The sequence below is a fragment of the Protopterus annectens genome, chromosome 2.part1 (assembly GCF_019279795.1).
Source record: "Protopterus annectens isolate FY-2018-M chromosome 2.part1, PAN1.0, whole genome shotgun sequence".
NCBI lineage: Eukaryota > Metazoa > Chordata > Ceratodontiformes > Protopteridae > Protopterus > Protopterus annectens.
In genome coordinates, this window is record NC_056729.1 from 645507256 (window position 1) to 645522255 (window position 15000).

General features: G+C 42.1%; 1 protein-coding gene across 1 annotated transcript in view; it reads left to right on the top strand.

The window, feature by feature from the left end:
• Positions 1-15000, top strand: part of TRAM2 (translocation associated membrane protein 2) — an 895653-nt gene that overhangs the window by 504223 nt on the left and 376430 nt on the right. The window contains exon 5 of the mRNA XM_044062384.1: positions 6924-6982. Within this exon, the coding sequence (XP_043918319.1) occupies positions 6924-6982 (59 nt within the window). The remainder of the gene's footprint in view (positions 1-6923; positions 6983-15000) is intronic.

Here is a 15000-nt window from a genome sequence, read left to right on the forward strand (position 1 = left end):
ACTTTTTGGCCTATGTCAGCTAAAAAAGGCAAATGTAATTGCAGCCATCAGATACTTCACAGAGTCCCATGATAGGTGCATAGTTTGTCTAGGTAGGGAACACGACCATACATCATGTTCCATTTGTAAGTCCTTCATGCCCAAGACGCTCCGCAGTCATTTGGCCGCATTAAATTTATATCTCGAGAAGCAGGGTCTGAAACATCTAGCCGTTAGGATGGACCCTGAGTCGATTGACCATTCTGAACTGCCCAGTATGAAGGCTAAAGTTTCCAGGCCTATTCCTACTGCCACTCCGCTGTTAGACGTCCTGCCGGCTTTCGATATAGGGGCCGTGGAATGCCCGATTTCTCCATCCGCTTCGACTGCTCCTGCTGAGGCAGCCATTTCTGCAGCCACGGAATGCACGTCCGCAGAGACTATTCAGCCATCAGCCCCAACTGACATCGCGGGGGAACCATTTGTTGGATGACCAACCAAGTCCTCTCTTACTGCAGGCCAGGCTTCAATCCCTGGGCCATCCCCGAAGCTTTCACCTTCTAAGAAAAGACAGAAGACTAAACATATCACCCCTCCATCTGAAGCACAGCCAGAATGGCAGCCTTTTACAAACTCTCTTATGCAGGCCTTCTGGCCCTTAGGCCCTGCCCCTTCTACCATCCCATGTGATCAGCACTCGCTCAGATTCTGCCTCTTGTCTCCAACATCCAGCTACTCAAGAGGGAGAAGAATAGCAATAACAATATGATTCCTCCTCAGAAAAATCAGTCTCTTATGAGTCTCAAATTGCTTCCCCTGTTAACTATTATTCCCCAGATGAAGACTCCATTGAAGGGGACTCCCCTCCTGAAAATGTAACTTTTGGGGAAACTATAACTAAAATGAAGGAGTACTTTAAGTGGGACACTACCCTGATGTGTGACACCCAGAAGAGATATTTTGAACTTCTGCAGCTGGAGTCTCCCTCTCCTTCAGCTATACCTCCTGTGCTCCCAGCCTTCCTGGATGCATTCAACTCTGTCTGTAAGAACCCAGGCTCACAACCCCCAACCCCAAAAAGACCAGATAGGTTTTATAAGGTGCCTGATGACCAAAAATTCCTGGTTAAGCCTCCTCTGGCAAATCCAGCTGTCATTGCCATCGCTCCTGACAGACAATCCAGACAGGTACCTTCTGCCTCTCTCCTACCCACAGATAATGGCAGTAAAACCATGGCTAGGCAGGGCAAAAAAGTGTATACTTCCTCCACTCTGGCTTTCAGAGCTATTAATTACTTGGTAAAATACACTCTGGACCTAGTGTCTCAGGTCTGTACCCTGTTAGCCTCTATACCTGACTGTCCTAAGTGTGACATTGCATCAGAACTGTCCCTAGCCACCCAAGTGGCCAGACACTCCAGGTGTAGTTATGATGTAGCAGAATCCTCAGCCAGGACTGCAGCTTCTGCATCTGCCCTATGCAGGTATTCCTGTCTATGCCTACAATCTCTTCCAGAGGATTTAAAATCCAAAATTGTGGATGCTCCACTGGACCACAACCTACGTTTTGGCAAAAATTCAGCTGAGCTCTTCAAAAACTTGCAAGAGAAAAGCAAAGAGCTACAAGACATCAAACATTTGCTAGTGTCCCCCTTCCCTAGGTACTGCAAAAATTACCCTGCAAAAACTTCCTTTGTCAGGAGGATGCCTTCCAATTCTCATCCCTCCTCCTCCAGACCGAGAAGACGATCCAGGAGACAACCTTACTTCAGACCGATTAGCAACGATCCCCCCCTCCAAACAGCCCTTTCCCGACAGAGGAGGCCCCTCTTCGGCATTACTAACTTGCCCACCTCCCCTTGTCTGCCCGCCTACCCCACTGCCTCCCCTTTTGGAAAACCATTACCTCAAACCAATAGGTCCTTTCCATCATTCAAAGAGGATACTTTCTATCTTGGAGGGAAAAACCAAGGCCAAACGTCATTCCCTTCCCACCAAAAAAAAAACAGCTCCACCTAGTCCCACTCATTTTGCAGGAGCTCCTCTCCCTAGGAACTATAGAACTAGTCCCTATGGGCCAGGAAGGAAAAGGATTCTATTCTCATCTATTCCTAGTCCCAAAAAAGGATTGTCCTTAAAGACCCATACTGGACCTTTTCTACCTATAACTGGTTCCTAAAAGTTACATCCTTCAGGATGCTCTCTCTGTAAACCCTCATGCCCCTGACACACCACCCCATGCCTTTATGGTCACTCTGGATTTAAAGGAAGCTTATCTCCACATTCCTATCATGCCGTCCCACAGAAAATACCTGAGATTTACTGGCATTTCCTCACAATTTCAATTTACAGCCTTGCCCTTTGGCTTATCTACTACTTCAAGAGTGTTCACAAAATGCCTGGCTCCTGCCATTGCATTCTGCCGAACCAAAGGCATCCAAATTTACCCTTATCTGGACGACATTCTCCTTCAGCAGAATCAGAAACCATGCTCCTAAGTCACCTAAAATTCACCATGACCATCCTGCACAACTTGAGGTTCACCCTAAACCTTCCAAAATCCTGTCTGCACAGACAGCAGGACAAAGCTTTTCTGGGATGTAGGATCAGATCGGATTTGATGAGATTCTTCCTCCCACAAGACAAAGTGCAGTCTCTCTCACATCATTTCCAAGAACGTCTGGGAGTATCCCACCTTTCCTCAAGGCAGTTCCTACAAGTACTGAGACTCATGGCAGCCACGATCCCCATACTCCCTTTAGCCAGGATGCACATGAGAAAAGTTCAGTGCTACTTAAAGAATGTATGGTCTCAGCACCTACAATCCATAGACAAACATATCCCCCTTCTGTCCTGCCTGAAGTCAGAATTGAGGTATTGGATCCAGCAAATCCTCCTCAACAAGGCATTTCCCTGCATCTTCCTCCCCCCTACGCAGTCCATGCACATGGATGCATCAGATCTAGGGTGGGGTGGGGTGACAACTCTAAAGGTTTACAAGGGTTGAATCTTGGAGCCCTGCCCTTCAGAAACAACACATCAACATCAGGAAGATGACTGCAGTCTTGTTGGCCCTCCAGGCCTTTCTTCCCATTCTTCAACCAGGCTGCCTTCACATTCTTACAGACAACACCACAGTCATGTGGTACCTGAACAAACGAGGGACAAAATCCTACCTCTTATGCAGGATAACCCTACAGATTTGGGAGCTAGCCACCCAACTCAATCTCTTCCTACAGGCCTCTTACATCCCCTCTCAGGAAAATAAACAAGTAGACTTGCTCAGCAGAACATCCTCTCACCTTCACGAATGGATGCTAAGCAGGGATACATTTCTAGACATAGTCCACCAGTGGGGCACACCTCAAGTGGATCTGTTTGCCTCCCCCCAGAACAGACAACTAAGCAAATTCTGCAGCAGAGATCACACCCCATCAGCCTGGAGAGTGAATGCCTTCAGCTTTCCTTGGAAGGGGATGTTCCTTTATGCGTTACCCCCCTTCCCACTAATACAAAAGGTCCTTCTGAAAATCAAGAAGGACCAACCGAAAATCTTGCTGGTGACTCCCTACTGGCCAAGGAAACGCTTGGTTCTCCCTTCTTCACTCTTTAGCCAAGGGCAATCACCACAAGTTACCCCACAAGGTGCACCTACTATCTCAGCAAAAGGGATCTCTTATTCTCCCTCAGCTGCAAATCCCAACCTAACACTTTGGTTGATCAACTTCTAATCCCTTACAGACAGCTTTACTGTGAGGACATGCTCTCTGGCCTGAGGGAGGCCAGGAAACCAACTGCTAGAAAGACATATACCTATCTAAATGGGAAAGATTCTCTAAATGGTGCCTTCTTAAGGACAGGGACCCAATGCAGGCAGACCCCTCCCTAGTTCTTAGCTATGTTTGTGATCTCATTAAGACTGGACTAACTTACTCCTCTGTCAAAGTCCACCTTTCAGCCTGCTTACCCCTACAGCCTCCCCTGCTTAACAGGCTGTATGTTAAAATTTTCCTGAGAGGGGTCCTACATATTAGACCACCAAGAAAAACCCATCCCTCCTCCCTGGGACCTCAACTTTGTGTTAGAAAAACTCACCTTACCTCCGTTTGAGCCAGCTAGTTCAGCCACCTTACAAATGTGCACTTGGAAAATCATTATTTTAATGGCCATTTCTTATGCTAGAAGAGTGTCAGACTTACAGGCCCTCTTGGCCTGCCCTCATTATACCACCTTCCATAATGACAGAGTTACCTTATGCACGCATCCTTCATTTATGCCCAAGGTGGTAAATGAACTATCCCTAAACCAGTCCATCCACTTAACTACCTTCTTCCCAATTCCAACCAACAATGCAGAGAGGATCCTTCATTCCCTGGACGTACAGAAGCAGTTAAGATTCTAGTTAGACAAGACTAAGTCCATCAGAAAGTCTGACTAACTCTTTATTTCCTTTCACTCCAGGGCTCTGGGCAAGGCAGTCTCCAAACAAACCATTTGTATTAGGAAATCTATTCTGTTTTGTTATTCACACCATGGCAAAGTTTTTTACATCATGGTGTAAGAGCTCACTCCACCAGGGCCATAGCTACCTCCAAGGCCTTTCTCAAAGGCCTGGATGCAGCTTCCATCCTGGAAGCAGCTACCTGGTCTACAGTTCACACCATCACCAAACACTACAAACTAGACCAAGTCTCCTGGAATCCTGTACCTCTGCCTCTTCCCATCACTCCTCCTAAGCTGTGGTACTCTCCCACTCCAAATGAATACTGCAACACTGGAATAGAAGGACATAGAATAGTTGTGTAAAATATTACCATAACCATAGATGTCCTTCTCTTCCATGTTGTAGTATTCCTTCCCACCCACCTTACCCCCTATTCTTCTCTTACTATGAGGTCTGGCCTCTGGCCACTGCTTCCACCCCCGAAGGCTTATCTGTTCAGCTTACAGTGGCATTTGTTTCTTTTGTTGGCATCTTGTTTTCCTGACAGGCCACTCCTCTGGGCTTCAAGTTCTGAGGTCTGTGCATGCCGTCACATTTAAAGTCCTGGTTTATGGCCCTACGTGTGATGTCCCACGCACCTACAGCAGCCAGGCAAAAGCTTTTGTATAGGAGCCGATGTCAGATTGCCTGAGGCGGAAACTCACACACCAAATGAATACTGCAACATGGAAGAGAAGGATATCTGTGGTTATGGTAAGATTTACACAACTATTATATATATATATATATACACATATTTGTGTGTATGCATATTGTTTATCGTGTGTGTGTCTATATATATATATATATATATATATATATATATATATATATATGTGTGTGTGTATATATATATATATATATATATATATATATATATATATATATGTGTGTGTGTGTATATATATATATATATATATATATATATATATGTATATATGTGTGTGTGTGTATATATATATATATATATATATATATATATATATATATATATATATATATATGTGTGTGTGTGTATATATATATATATATATATATATATATATATATATATATATGTGTGTGTGTATATATATATATATATATATATATATATATATATATATATATATATATGTGTGTGTATATATATATATATATATATATATATATATGTGTGTGTATATATATATATATATATATATATATATATATATATGTGTGTGTGTTTGTATATATATATATATATGTGTGTATATATATATATATGTATGTATATATATATATATATATATATATATATATATATATACACACATATATATAAATATATATATATGTGTATATATATAAATATATATATATATATATATATATATATATATAAATATATATAAATATACACACATATATATATATATAAATATATATATATATATATATATATATATATATATATATATATTTAAGCTAGTAACTTGGTCCTGACATCATTTTAGACTACTATTTCAGTGTGACATCTGTCATTTTCAGATCCAGGCCATCTTTTTTGATTTGTAAGCCAGAAACTGCATTGCAGCTTGATGTTGCGGTTACTTTCCCAAGACAATTATATTTCTGTTTTTGTTTTGATTTTTGTCATTGTGTAAATTACATGTTGAAAAGCTGTTGTAAAATTATTGATCACCACCAAATGTATTAGTCTGTGTATAATGCGATGAACTTGACCTTGACCGTTTTCAATATTTTGACCTGAAAATTGCATTACACTTCAGCAGTGCAACAGTTGTTACATTTGTGTTGCACACATTATGGTACATGCCCTTGACTCTGTCATGTCTGGGGGAGGGGGGGGTACAGAAACAAGCATTTGCTTCCTGCTGTCAAATGTAGGACTGAATAATCATTTTTCCTAGTTGACTTCCCTTTTAGAAGTAGTAAAATATTTTTTTTTCTTTGTGCTAATATGTAGAAAGACAGTAAATTTCTTCTGCTAATGGTTAATAATAGACAACTAGTGCTATGTGTGTGCTTGCACACTTATATGCTTACCTACACATTCATGTGTATGCATTTGTATTTCTTTAGATGTACAGTTTATGGTTCATTATCAGACGGGTATGAGGTACATTTGTTTTTATAACTTTAATTTAAATTGTATGAGAATAAGAGTCAGCTAGATTATATTTCATTTTGCATTCCATGTTCATTCGTAAACCCATTCAGTGTTGTCATTTTTCCCTTCTGTGTATCCTTCAGAAACCCCACTTTCTGAGTGTAGTATTTTTTGCTTTCAGGTGTTGTGCAGTAAAAATAAAATAGTTTGTCCGTTAGATTCTTAAGATGCATTAAATTCAAATAATTTGCTAATGGAGAATCGGGTATTTAGCATCTTACAGAACTGTGTGCTATTGTGACAGTCAGTGCATTAAAACACACATAATTACATTGACTTTAAATTGCTGTTTGTGTTCTTTCCCCAGGAAGGATATTTATCAAGCCCAGCTACTCTTTGGGAGCAGTATCCTCATCTTCATTTGTCGTAAGTATCCTCGTGTGTGAATTTGTTGTATCTAGACAAAAGTTCCTGTGATGGTGTCCTCTTTCACATACTGCTTTTCTTCCTATATGGATCATTATGTGCCATGCTAAGTTCTTCTTTATAGTTTTGTGTCTCTCTTTATAACTCTTCTCCTTCTGTTAATAATTTCCATCTTAGTTCAACGTTTGTATGCCTACTATAGACAGATTCATCTGCGAAGGCCACAACCAGATTGAATATGACTAAGTGAAATTTAATCCACATGAAAGTACTGGCCAGGATTCTGATTGCTGGGTAACAGTTTCAGGGACTGCACAGCACTTGAAGTTACTGTTTGGGCATGCCTCAATGTTTTCATATTAGTTGTTTGAACAGTAGTTGTGGTGGATAGACATTAGTTGCAGATGACTTCTGTTTTTCTGGCCAGACTACCAGAGCTCTGCGATTGTCATGGTATGGGTTGGCCACTGCCCTGTATTGAGTGGCCATCTGCACATGCCATCTTCATTTGTAGTTTTTAACCACAGGCATATGCTAAGCTTTGGGGAGAAAATTTTAGATCACTTAGTCTGGAGTTCAGCCCCAGAGCTACAGCTTGCAGAGGTCTTCAAAAGCTGTGTTGTGCTTTGCTGAAGAAGTTCTTTATTTGATTATTGTTTTTGCTGTCTCTTTTGTTAGTAAATATTTCCCAGGTAAATCCTTTTCTGGTGTGTGGAAAATTCCTTGAGCAGGCATGAAAAGCCTTTGTGCTTGTGATGTCAGATCCTGCATAAAAATGTGTATCCCACGTCTCCCTTTCCAGGAGAAAAATTCTTGGAGGTGGATTGCCAGGATTGTGTGGCTTTTACAAGGAGAGTACAAAGTCAAGAGGCCTTCCTACAAGCATAATTGATGTTGAAAATCTTGGCGGTTCTCTTACACATTTCATAGCCAGAGTAGCTGTTTGTTGGCATGGAATGATAAGAACAACATAGAAACTGAGACAAACATATTTTTTCTAGGGCAGGATGACCTTGAAAAAAATATATATGATTAAGGCGTGAAAGACTGCTCCCCTGACATCTAGTAAATTCAAGGACACCAGCAGTGATGTGATGGTTTCCAAGCCCTTATGTCAGCTAATGACCTCTGCCAGATCACTCTAGAGACTGGCATGCCAGCAACTTTCAGCACATCCTCCCAAGGTGCATTCCACATTCTAAATTTTGCTAACATATGAAGGACACTTTTTGCATAGTAGCAGGCTCTTATAGATGTAGCAGCTTCAACCAAAAGAAAGATGTGGCCCCTGTCACACTACTAGTACATTATACATGCCATGGGGATAAAGTGAAAAATGCTGGTTGATTTTTAAAGAAAGCCTACATGGCCAAGTTAAAGGACTCACCCCACTCTCCTTCCTTGGATGTATGAGTAATGCATGTACTCCATTTCACAGGCTCTACAGTTCTCAGATCCTGCTTTGCCCATTTTCCCCATTGCACAGCAAAAGTTTGCCTTGAAGGATTTTAGGACATTGGCATAAGAACTGTCTACCATGTAGCAGAGCTTGCAGCAGCCCCCTACCCAGCTACTGTCATCAGGTCTCTGGTTTAGCAAAAGAAAAAGGACTTTCTCCCCAGAAGATCAGATTCTTACCCCTTACTTGGAAGATTGTCTTATACCTTTAAGATGTCTTTCTTGTTAGATACAACTCAAACATTGAGAAGAAGATTTTGAGTCTCACCAAAAGATGCCTGCTTTGTGAAGACCTTCAGCTTTATGAAGAATATCTCAGATAAGAATCCCACAGAGTACCTGAGATAGAAGGAGGTGTTTGGACCAGTTGGCTCTGGATCAGCCCAGTTGTTCTACTGTACCACTAGTATTTGAGACCCTTGAAGATGTGTTTGTTCCCTTGTCTTTGGAATCTGACTCACAGCCATCACTTTAAAGAAGCCTGACAGGTTTTACAGGCTTCCTAGTTTCTCTTTAAAAAAGCAGAGCTTGTTAGAGTTTGTTTAGATGCGGCCAGGTGATCCAGATCAAATGCAGGCCTTTACATCATCTCAGATGTCAAAGAAGGGACGTATTAGGCAGGTTACTGCGAGAATGATGCCCATTTGCCAAGATCACTCCAGGGCCATTAATTGTCAGGTTCACTTGGCAAAGTGTTATGGAGAGACCTTGAAGCAAATTGTGGATGTTGCCATAGAGAGCGATGACAAAACCCTGAGAGTTTAGATGTCCAGGTTGGATCAGACATTGGATAAAGAAAAACTGAAGTGTTGATATGATATGATAGGATATGATATGGTATGGTAAAAGCATCATCTAGGGCAGTAGCAGTAATATTCCCTGATTAAGAGGCATGCCTGGTTAAGAAATAAGGCTTTTCCTCAAGCTACAAAAAAAGGGCAGCTGTTTAATGCGTCTTGGAAATGAGATTCATTTACAAGAATTTTTCAGCGTACTGCTGGAAAAAGTAAAAACAGTGGAAGTGGTTGAGCAGCTCTTTCATCCACCTATCTCCAAATGTAACAGAAATAATCCTTGAAAACAATGACATTTTACGATTGTTTGCCCAGGGTGTTAGGTTTGTCAGAAGAAAAACTGAAAATTAGAAATGGCAAGAAGAGAAAAAAGGACAAGTAAAGGAATCCTCCTGACAATAACTCCATAGTTCTCTCCAGTCAGTCCTGACTTCAGAGACCATCATTTCCCCTTACTCTCCTCCCTTCCACAACCATGATATTTCCACCCCCCCCCCCCACCTCCTTGAGGGGCAGGCTGAACTTTCTCAAGAAAAAATGGATGAAAATGATAAGACAAATAAGATCTGATGATGTCATGTTCATTAGTTTCTCAACCTGTGGGTTCATATCTGAACCTCATGTCTGACTCTGCTGCTTTCTATAGGCCTAAGATCTTATCCTTACCCATAATGCCTCATTGCCCCAGATTACCTCAGGTCTTGTTTGGCACTCAAGACAGACCAGGAGTTGACTGTCTCGAGCTCCTAGTGGGTTAATGAGTTTTTTTTTGCTTTATTTTGTCCTCTGCTTCATTTCTTTTCTTTCTAACCATCCTTACCCTGCTATACATATATATATATATATATATATATATATCTATAAAAAATTTAAAAGCTTTATTTACATAGATAAAGCTCTTCAGTAGCCTTCACTGTCTAACTTCTTTCCCACTTTGTATCTTCCTTTTTCTCTCTTTCCTTTTAGAGAGTTAGTATGTTTGATAAACTAGTTGGTTTTAAAAAAGTTCACACGATTCCTTAATCTGATGTCCACAGGGAGTGTGTTTACTGCTTAGGCCCTAAGCATTTGGTGTTCCCTTGTTCCATTTGTGCAAGTTTTAATCAGCAAAGCCATAAGTGACAAGAGGAATAAATTGATACTTAAAGGCCTTCTTCTTCCTTCTGCTTCTTCCCTTGGCACTTCAACTTCAGGGCCTCAAATCCCCAAGAAATCTAAAGAATCCCAAGAACACTGTAAGAATTCTCCAGATAACGCTTCTCCACTACCTGTGGCTGAACCACCAAAAAAGGTTCAGAAGAACTTGGATCTGAAGATTTTGCATCCAGTACCGGTTGTGATTGTCTCTCTGATTATTACTATTAGGACCTCCCTGGAACAGTTCCCTCTGATTCTTGGATCTACTGGTCTCTAGCAGTCACATGAAAGATCTTCCAGACCTTCCTTCCACCTCCTCGTCCATCAGGTCTCCCTGCAGTCTTTAGGACGTGGAGGTTGATAGAATAATGAAATTTCTCATGACACATATCCAGATTGGGGTTTTGCCAGCTCCATCCCCCTCCAGATCTGTGAGCAGTCCATCTGCCTTTATGCTAGTTGCTCCTTCTCCAATCTGACCACTTGCTTCAGAGCCCTTGGAAACGAAGGCCCTGAGAGTCAAAACATTGGATCCGGCAGTGCCTATCACTTGACTCTGACCATCTCTCTGACCCGTTCAGCTCCGACCATGTCAGAGCAGAACAGCTGTCTGAGCTGAAGCCTGGACATTGGGTCTGAAGGACTGACTTCGACTCGTACATTTCTGGAGCTGTCACTTCCCCTCAGAGCATCTGCATTTGACAGCTCAGCACTGACTCCCCCGTCAGAGCGGGAAATCTTTGGACCTCGGGTTGTCTGTGCTGGGAGTTTTGGCTCTGGAAAGACTGCCTTCGACTTCTATGGGTCTTTCTGCCTTTGTGGTGGCAGAGAGGGTTCACTTTCTACCTAGAAGATCTCCGACTTTCATGTCCTCAAATTCATGTCCCACCTCTGCTTTAGATCCTGTGCCTGAGGTCCTCTCTTCTACCACCTCCAGGGCAGCCAGCCCAGAAGAGCTTCCAACAGGTACCAGTTTCAAAGCTCCCCATCTCTTCTGATACCTCCCCAGAACATGCCACTGAGGAGGTTCCTCATAAGAGACTGTGCAAAAGGAGACACCTGGATTCCCCCCAGGAATCTGTCACTGAGGGCACTGAATTTGATGAGGGGGAATGGTCCCCAAGATCTCCACCTGAAGATATCCGTTTTGGAGATATTCTTGAAATCCTTTGCTAGAAAGGGGATGGTCTGCCCAAAACCCTACCCAGGAGGAATCTGTTTTTGAAAGCCGTTGGGTCTGGCCCATCTACATCTTGGGTGTCCCTCCCTGTGGACGACCTTATTGAACTTGTCTACCATAGGACATGGTTGGAACTGGATGCTGTGGAACCTGTTCCTAAACAGCACAACAAGATCCTTAGCGCTCCCAATGACAGACAGCATTGGACAAAAGGTATCCTTGTTAGATGCCATGGTTGTTGTTAGCAGAGCAAAACTGCATTGTCCGTCCCCCTAACAGGGAGTCTAGGGTTTTGGGAAGCAGGTCTACATGTCAGCGACCTTCGCATTGTGATCGCCGAACTACCTGCCACACTTCTCCAGACTGCAGAGGGACTTAATTAAGGAACTCTCTAGCTTTGCCCCAGGGTCCATGTCTGCAGAGGAGCAGAAAACCCTATCCTCCAGACTGGCCACCCTACAGTCCATCTCTAACGCTAGGTCCAGAGTTTCAGTTGAAGATATTTGTACGGCTGATACTTGGTTGAACTCCCATACCTTAGTTGCACATTACAAACTGGATATTGTTTCTAGAAATAGAGCTGCCATTGGTTCTGCAGTGCTTTGGAATATCCTTTCATGAGGGCCACCAGAGGTTGTTGTAGATGGGGGACTTTGTCACACAGGTTGAGTAACAAATGGAAATGACAACATCAGATAAAGAAGTTATGTACTCACCGTAACATTCCATCTCTTGTGTCCATATTCATTCTTTCTCCCCCTTCCTTCCCCTTGGCCATAACTGTGAAAGACCCAATTGATATGTCTGTAGGAACTCCATTCCTGTTTGAGCCTCTGAACTTTATCCCGAATGTCAGCAAACTTGATCTGAAGTAACCTTGGGGAAAGAGGCATTATGGGTAAGGGAGGAGCTCGAGAATCGGATCGTAGGGCTATCGAAAGTGGCCGAGCCTAATCCAAGGTTTGGATCCGAACCCACAGGTTGAGGGAGAATGAAAATGGACAATGCAGATGGAACATTATGGTGAGTACATAACTTCTTTTTATCCTCACTTCATGGTACAAAATAGAATTCAGGACTTCCCCACTTTTCCTGGGGATGCATCCAATACCAGATGATCAGCTGGGTTTAGGTTTATCCTTTCTTTTGATATCCTGGAAGGCAATAGCAGTCATTCCCACTAGAAGAATAATGAATGTGTTTGTTTTTATTTTAAACTGTTTCTTGTCCCTAAGATGGACTTCCAGTGAAGACTTGATGTTGACCTTTTGAGGCAACATTTCTTCCTGAAGTTCTCACAGCTTAGAATGCTTGTACTTGCATTCACTCTAGATCTCATATATGTCTGCTTACATATGCCTGTACACAAAGAACAGAGAGAATTTTTGTCAGAACAGGTGGACATCAGCTTCAGTTTACCTCAATGCCCTCTGGGCTATCTCCTTCTCCAATTGTCTTTAAATAATGTCTGGCCATGGTAGTCACATTTCTGGAGATTGCATTTATCTGTACTTGGGTGACATATCTTCTGCAAGTCAAGTCCAAGGAAGGACTGCAGGAAGATCTTAAGAATGCTCTCAGTTGCCACCAGCATTTGGAGTTCTCTTTGAATTTGCCAGAGTTACTCAAAACGTACAAAGTCTTTCTGGGAGCATTGACAGACACAGCCCTGAATAGGTTATTTCTGCCCCTTGAAAAAGTCATGATCCTGGAACAGTCAGAAGATAGTTGTTGCTAATAACAGGACAGTTCCATGTACAGAAAATTCAGTGATATCGTAACTTGTAGGATCTGCCCTGGTGAAGGTACATAGAAGTCCTGCTATGCATTCTGACGGTTTGTCTGATGGACTGCCAGAGTCAGGGTCACTGCAAGGATGTTTTTTTTTTTTTTATCTCAAGTACCCTCACAACCAAACTTTGGATGTAGATGCATCAAATATAGCCTGGGGACACATGCCTGTAACCTTAAAGTGTAGAATCAATAGGCATTGTAACAGAGGAAGCAGCATATCAACACCAGACAATGCTAACTGTGATGCTAGTTTCAACTGAATTGTGCAGCTGTGGGTCCTGTATCAGATTACAAACAACATTACTGTCCTATGGTACACTGTTTCACTCTTTGCATATTAGTTGTGCAAGCCTATGAGTTAGCTTTGCATAGAAAGATGAGTGTTACATTCACATACATTCTCTCAAAACTCAGCAGCACAGTGAATACTGCCAGCAGTTGATGTGTGATCAAAGCCACTTCAACATGGTAGTGGCAAATGGCAAAGCACCAAAAACAGTCTTATTTGTTCTGCAGGCAGCCATCAGCTAGCAAAGCTGTTTACAAGATTCCCATGTTGGAAGGCATAGTTGGGTGAATGTCTTCTCCTTCCCTTGGAACAACTTTTTTTCTCTGCACATTCCTGCCATCTCCTGTACTAAACCGGCTAATGATGATTCTCCTGGCACATTTCTGTCCAGGGTAACTTTGTTACTCACTGCTGGTGCAGCAAAGAAGGACCTCATTTGCATTGTTCCTCTGACAATGGACTTCTTGAGTCAGCAGTCAGGAGCCTTGGTGCACCTGAATTTCTAGGGCATGTATGACCTGATTCTTCATAATCTCACTCATCTTTTTTGTCCCATAATGCATGCTTAACATTATGGAGGAAGCCCAGAAAAATGGGGAATTCTTTTCTGGCAAAGTGGAAGGAATTATTGTTTTGGTGCAGCAAGCAGTCCCTAAACCCTGTTGACTAGAGCTTCACCTGCTTCTATCAGACACATTTTTTTTATCAAGACTTAAAAGTACAGATGTCAGCCAAGTCAGCATACCATCCTGTGGCTGTGCCCTTGCATTTTACACTGTGAATTCCTTAAGGGGTTTTTCATGTTTGGTGACAATGAAGGGCTATCCCTCACCTTGGTATCTTAATTTTGTTTTAGAAGAATTAACATTGGATTCTTTCAAGCCAGTATTAAAAGCTCCACCTAAATTCTTATCCTGGAAGACAGCATTTCTGCTAAGTATCATTTTGACCAGAATAATTTGAGTTGCAGGCATTAATATGCTGGGAGCTATTTACAGTCTTTCATTGAAGATAGGGTAAGCCTGAGGAACAACTCCTCTTAGTTGTCAAAAGTGATTTCCAAGTTCTCCATTCATCAGGATATTCATATGCTGGCTTTTTTTCCAAAGCCTGAAAAGAGTTGCAAGTGATGCATGTTTTAGATGTGCACAGGCATCTTGGGTGTTGTATCCTTCATCCCAAGGAAACAGGGTATGCCAGTCACCTAGCAGCCAGTTTCTAAATCCCTGTCTTTAAGTGCATTTTGTTTTGTACTATGAAAGAATGTAAAACTTTTACAGGATAGGCATGTCGCATTCTGCCAGAGCTGCTGCCACATATGCATCCTTTTTTAGGAATGTCTGTACCTGGAGTGCCTGCAAAGCAG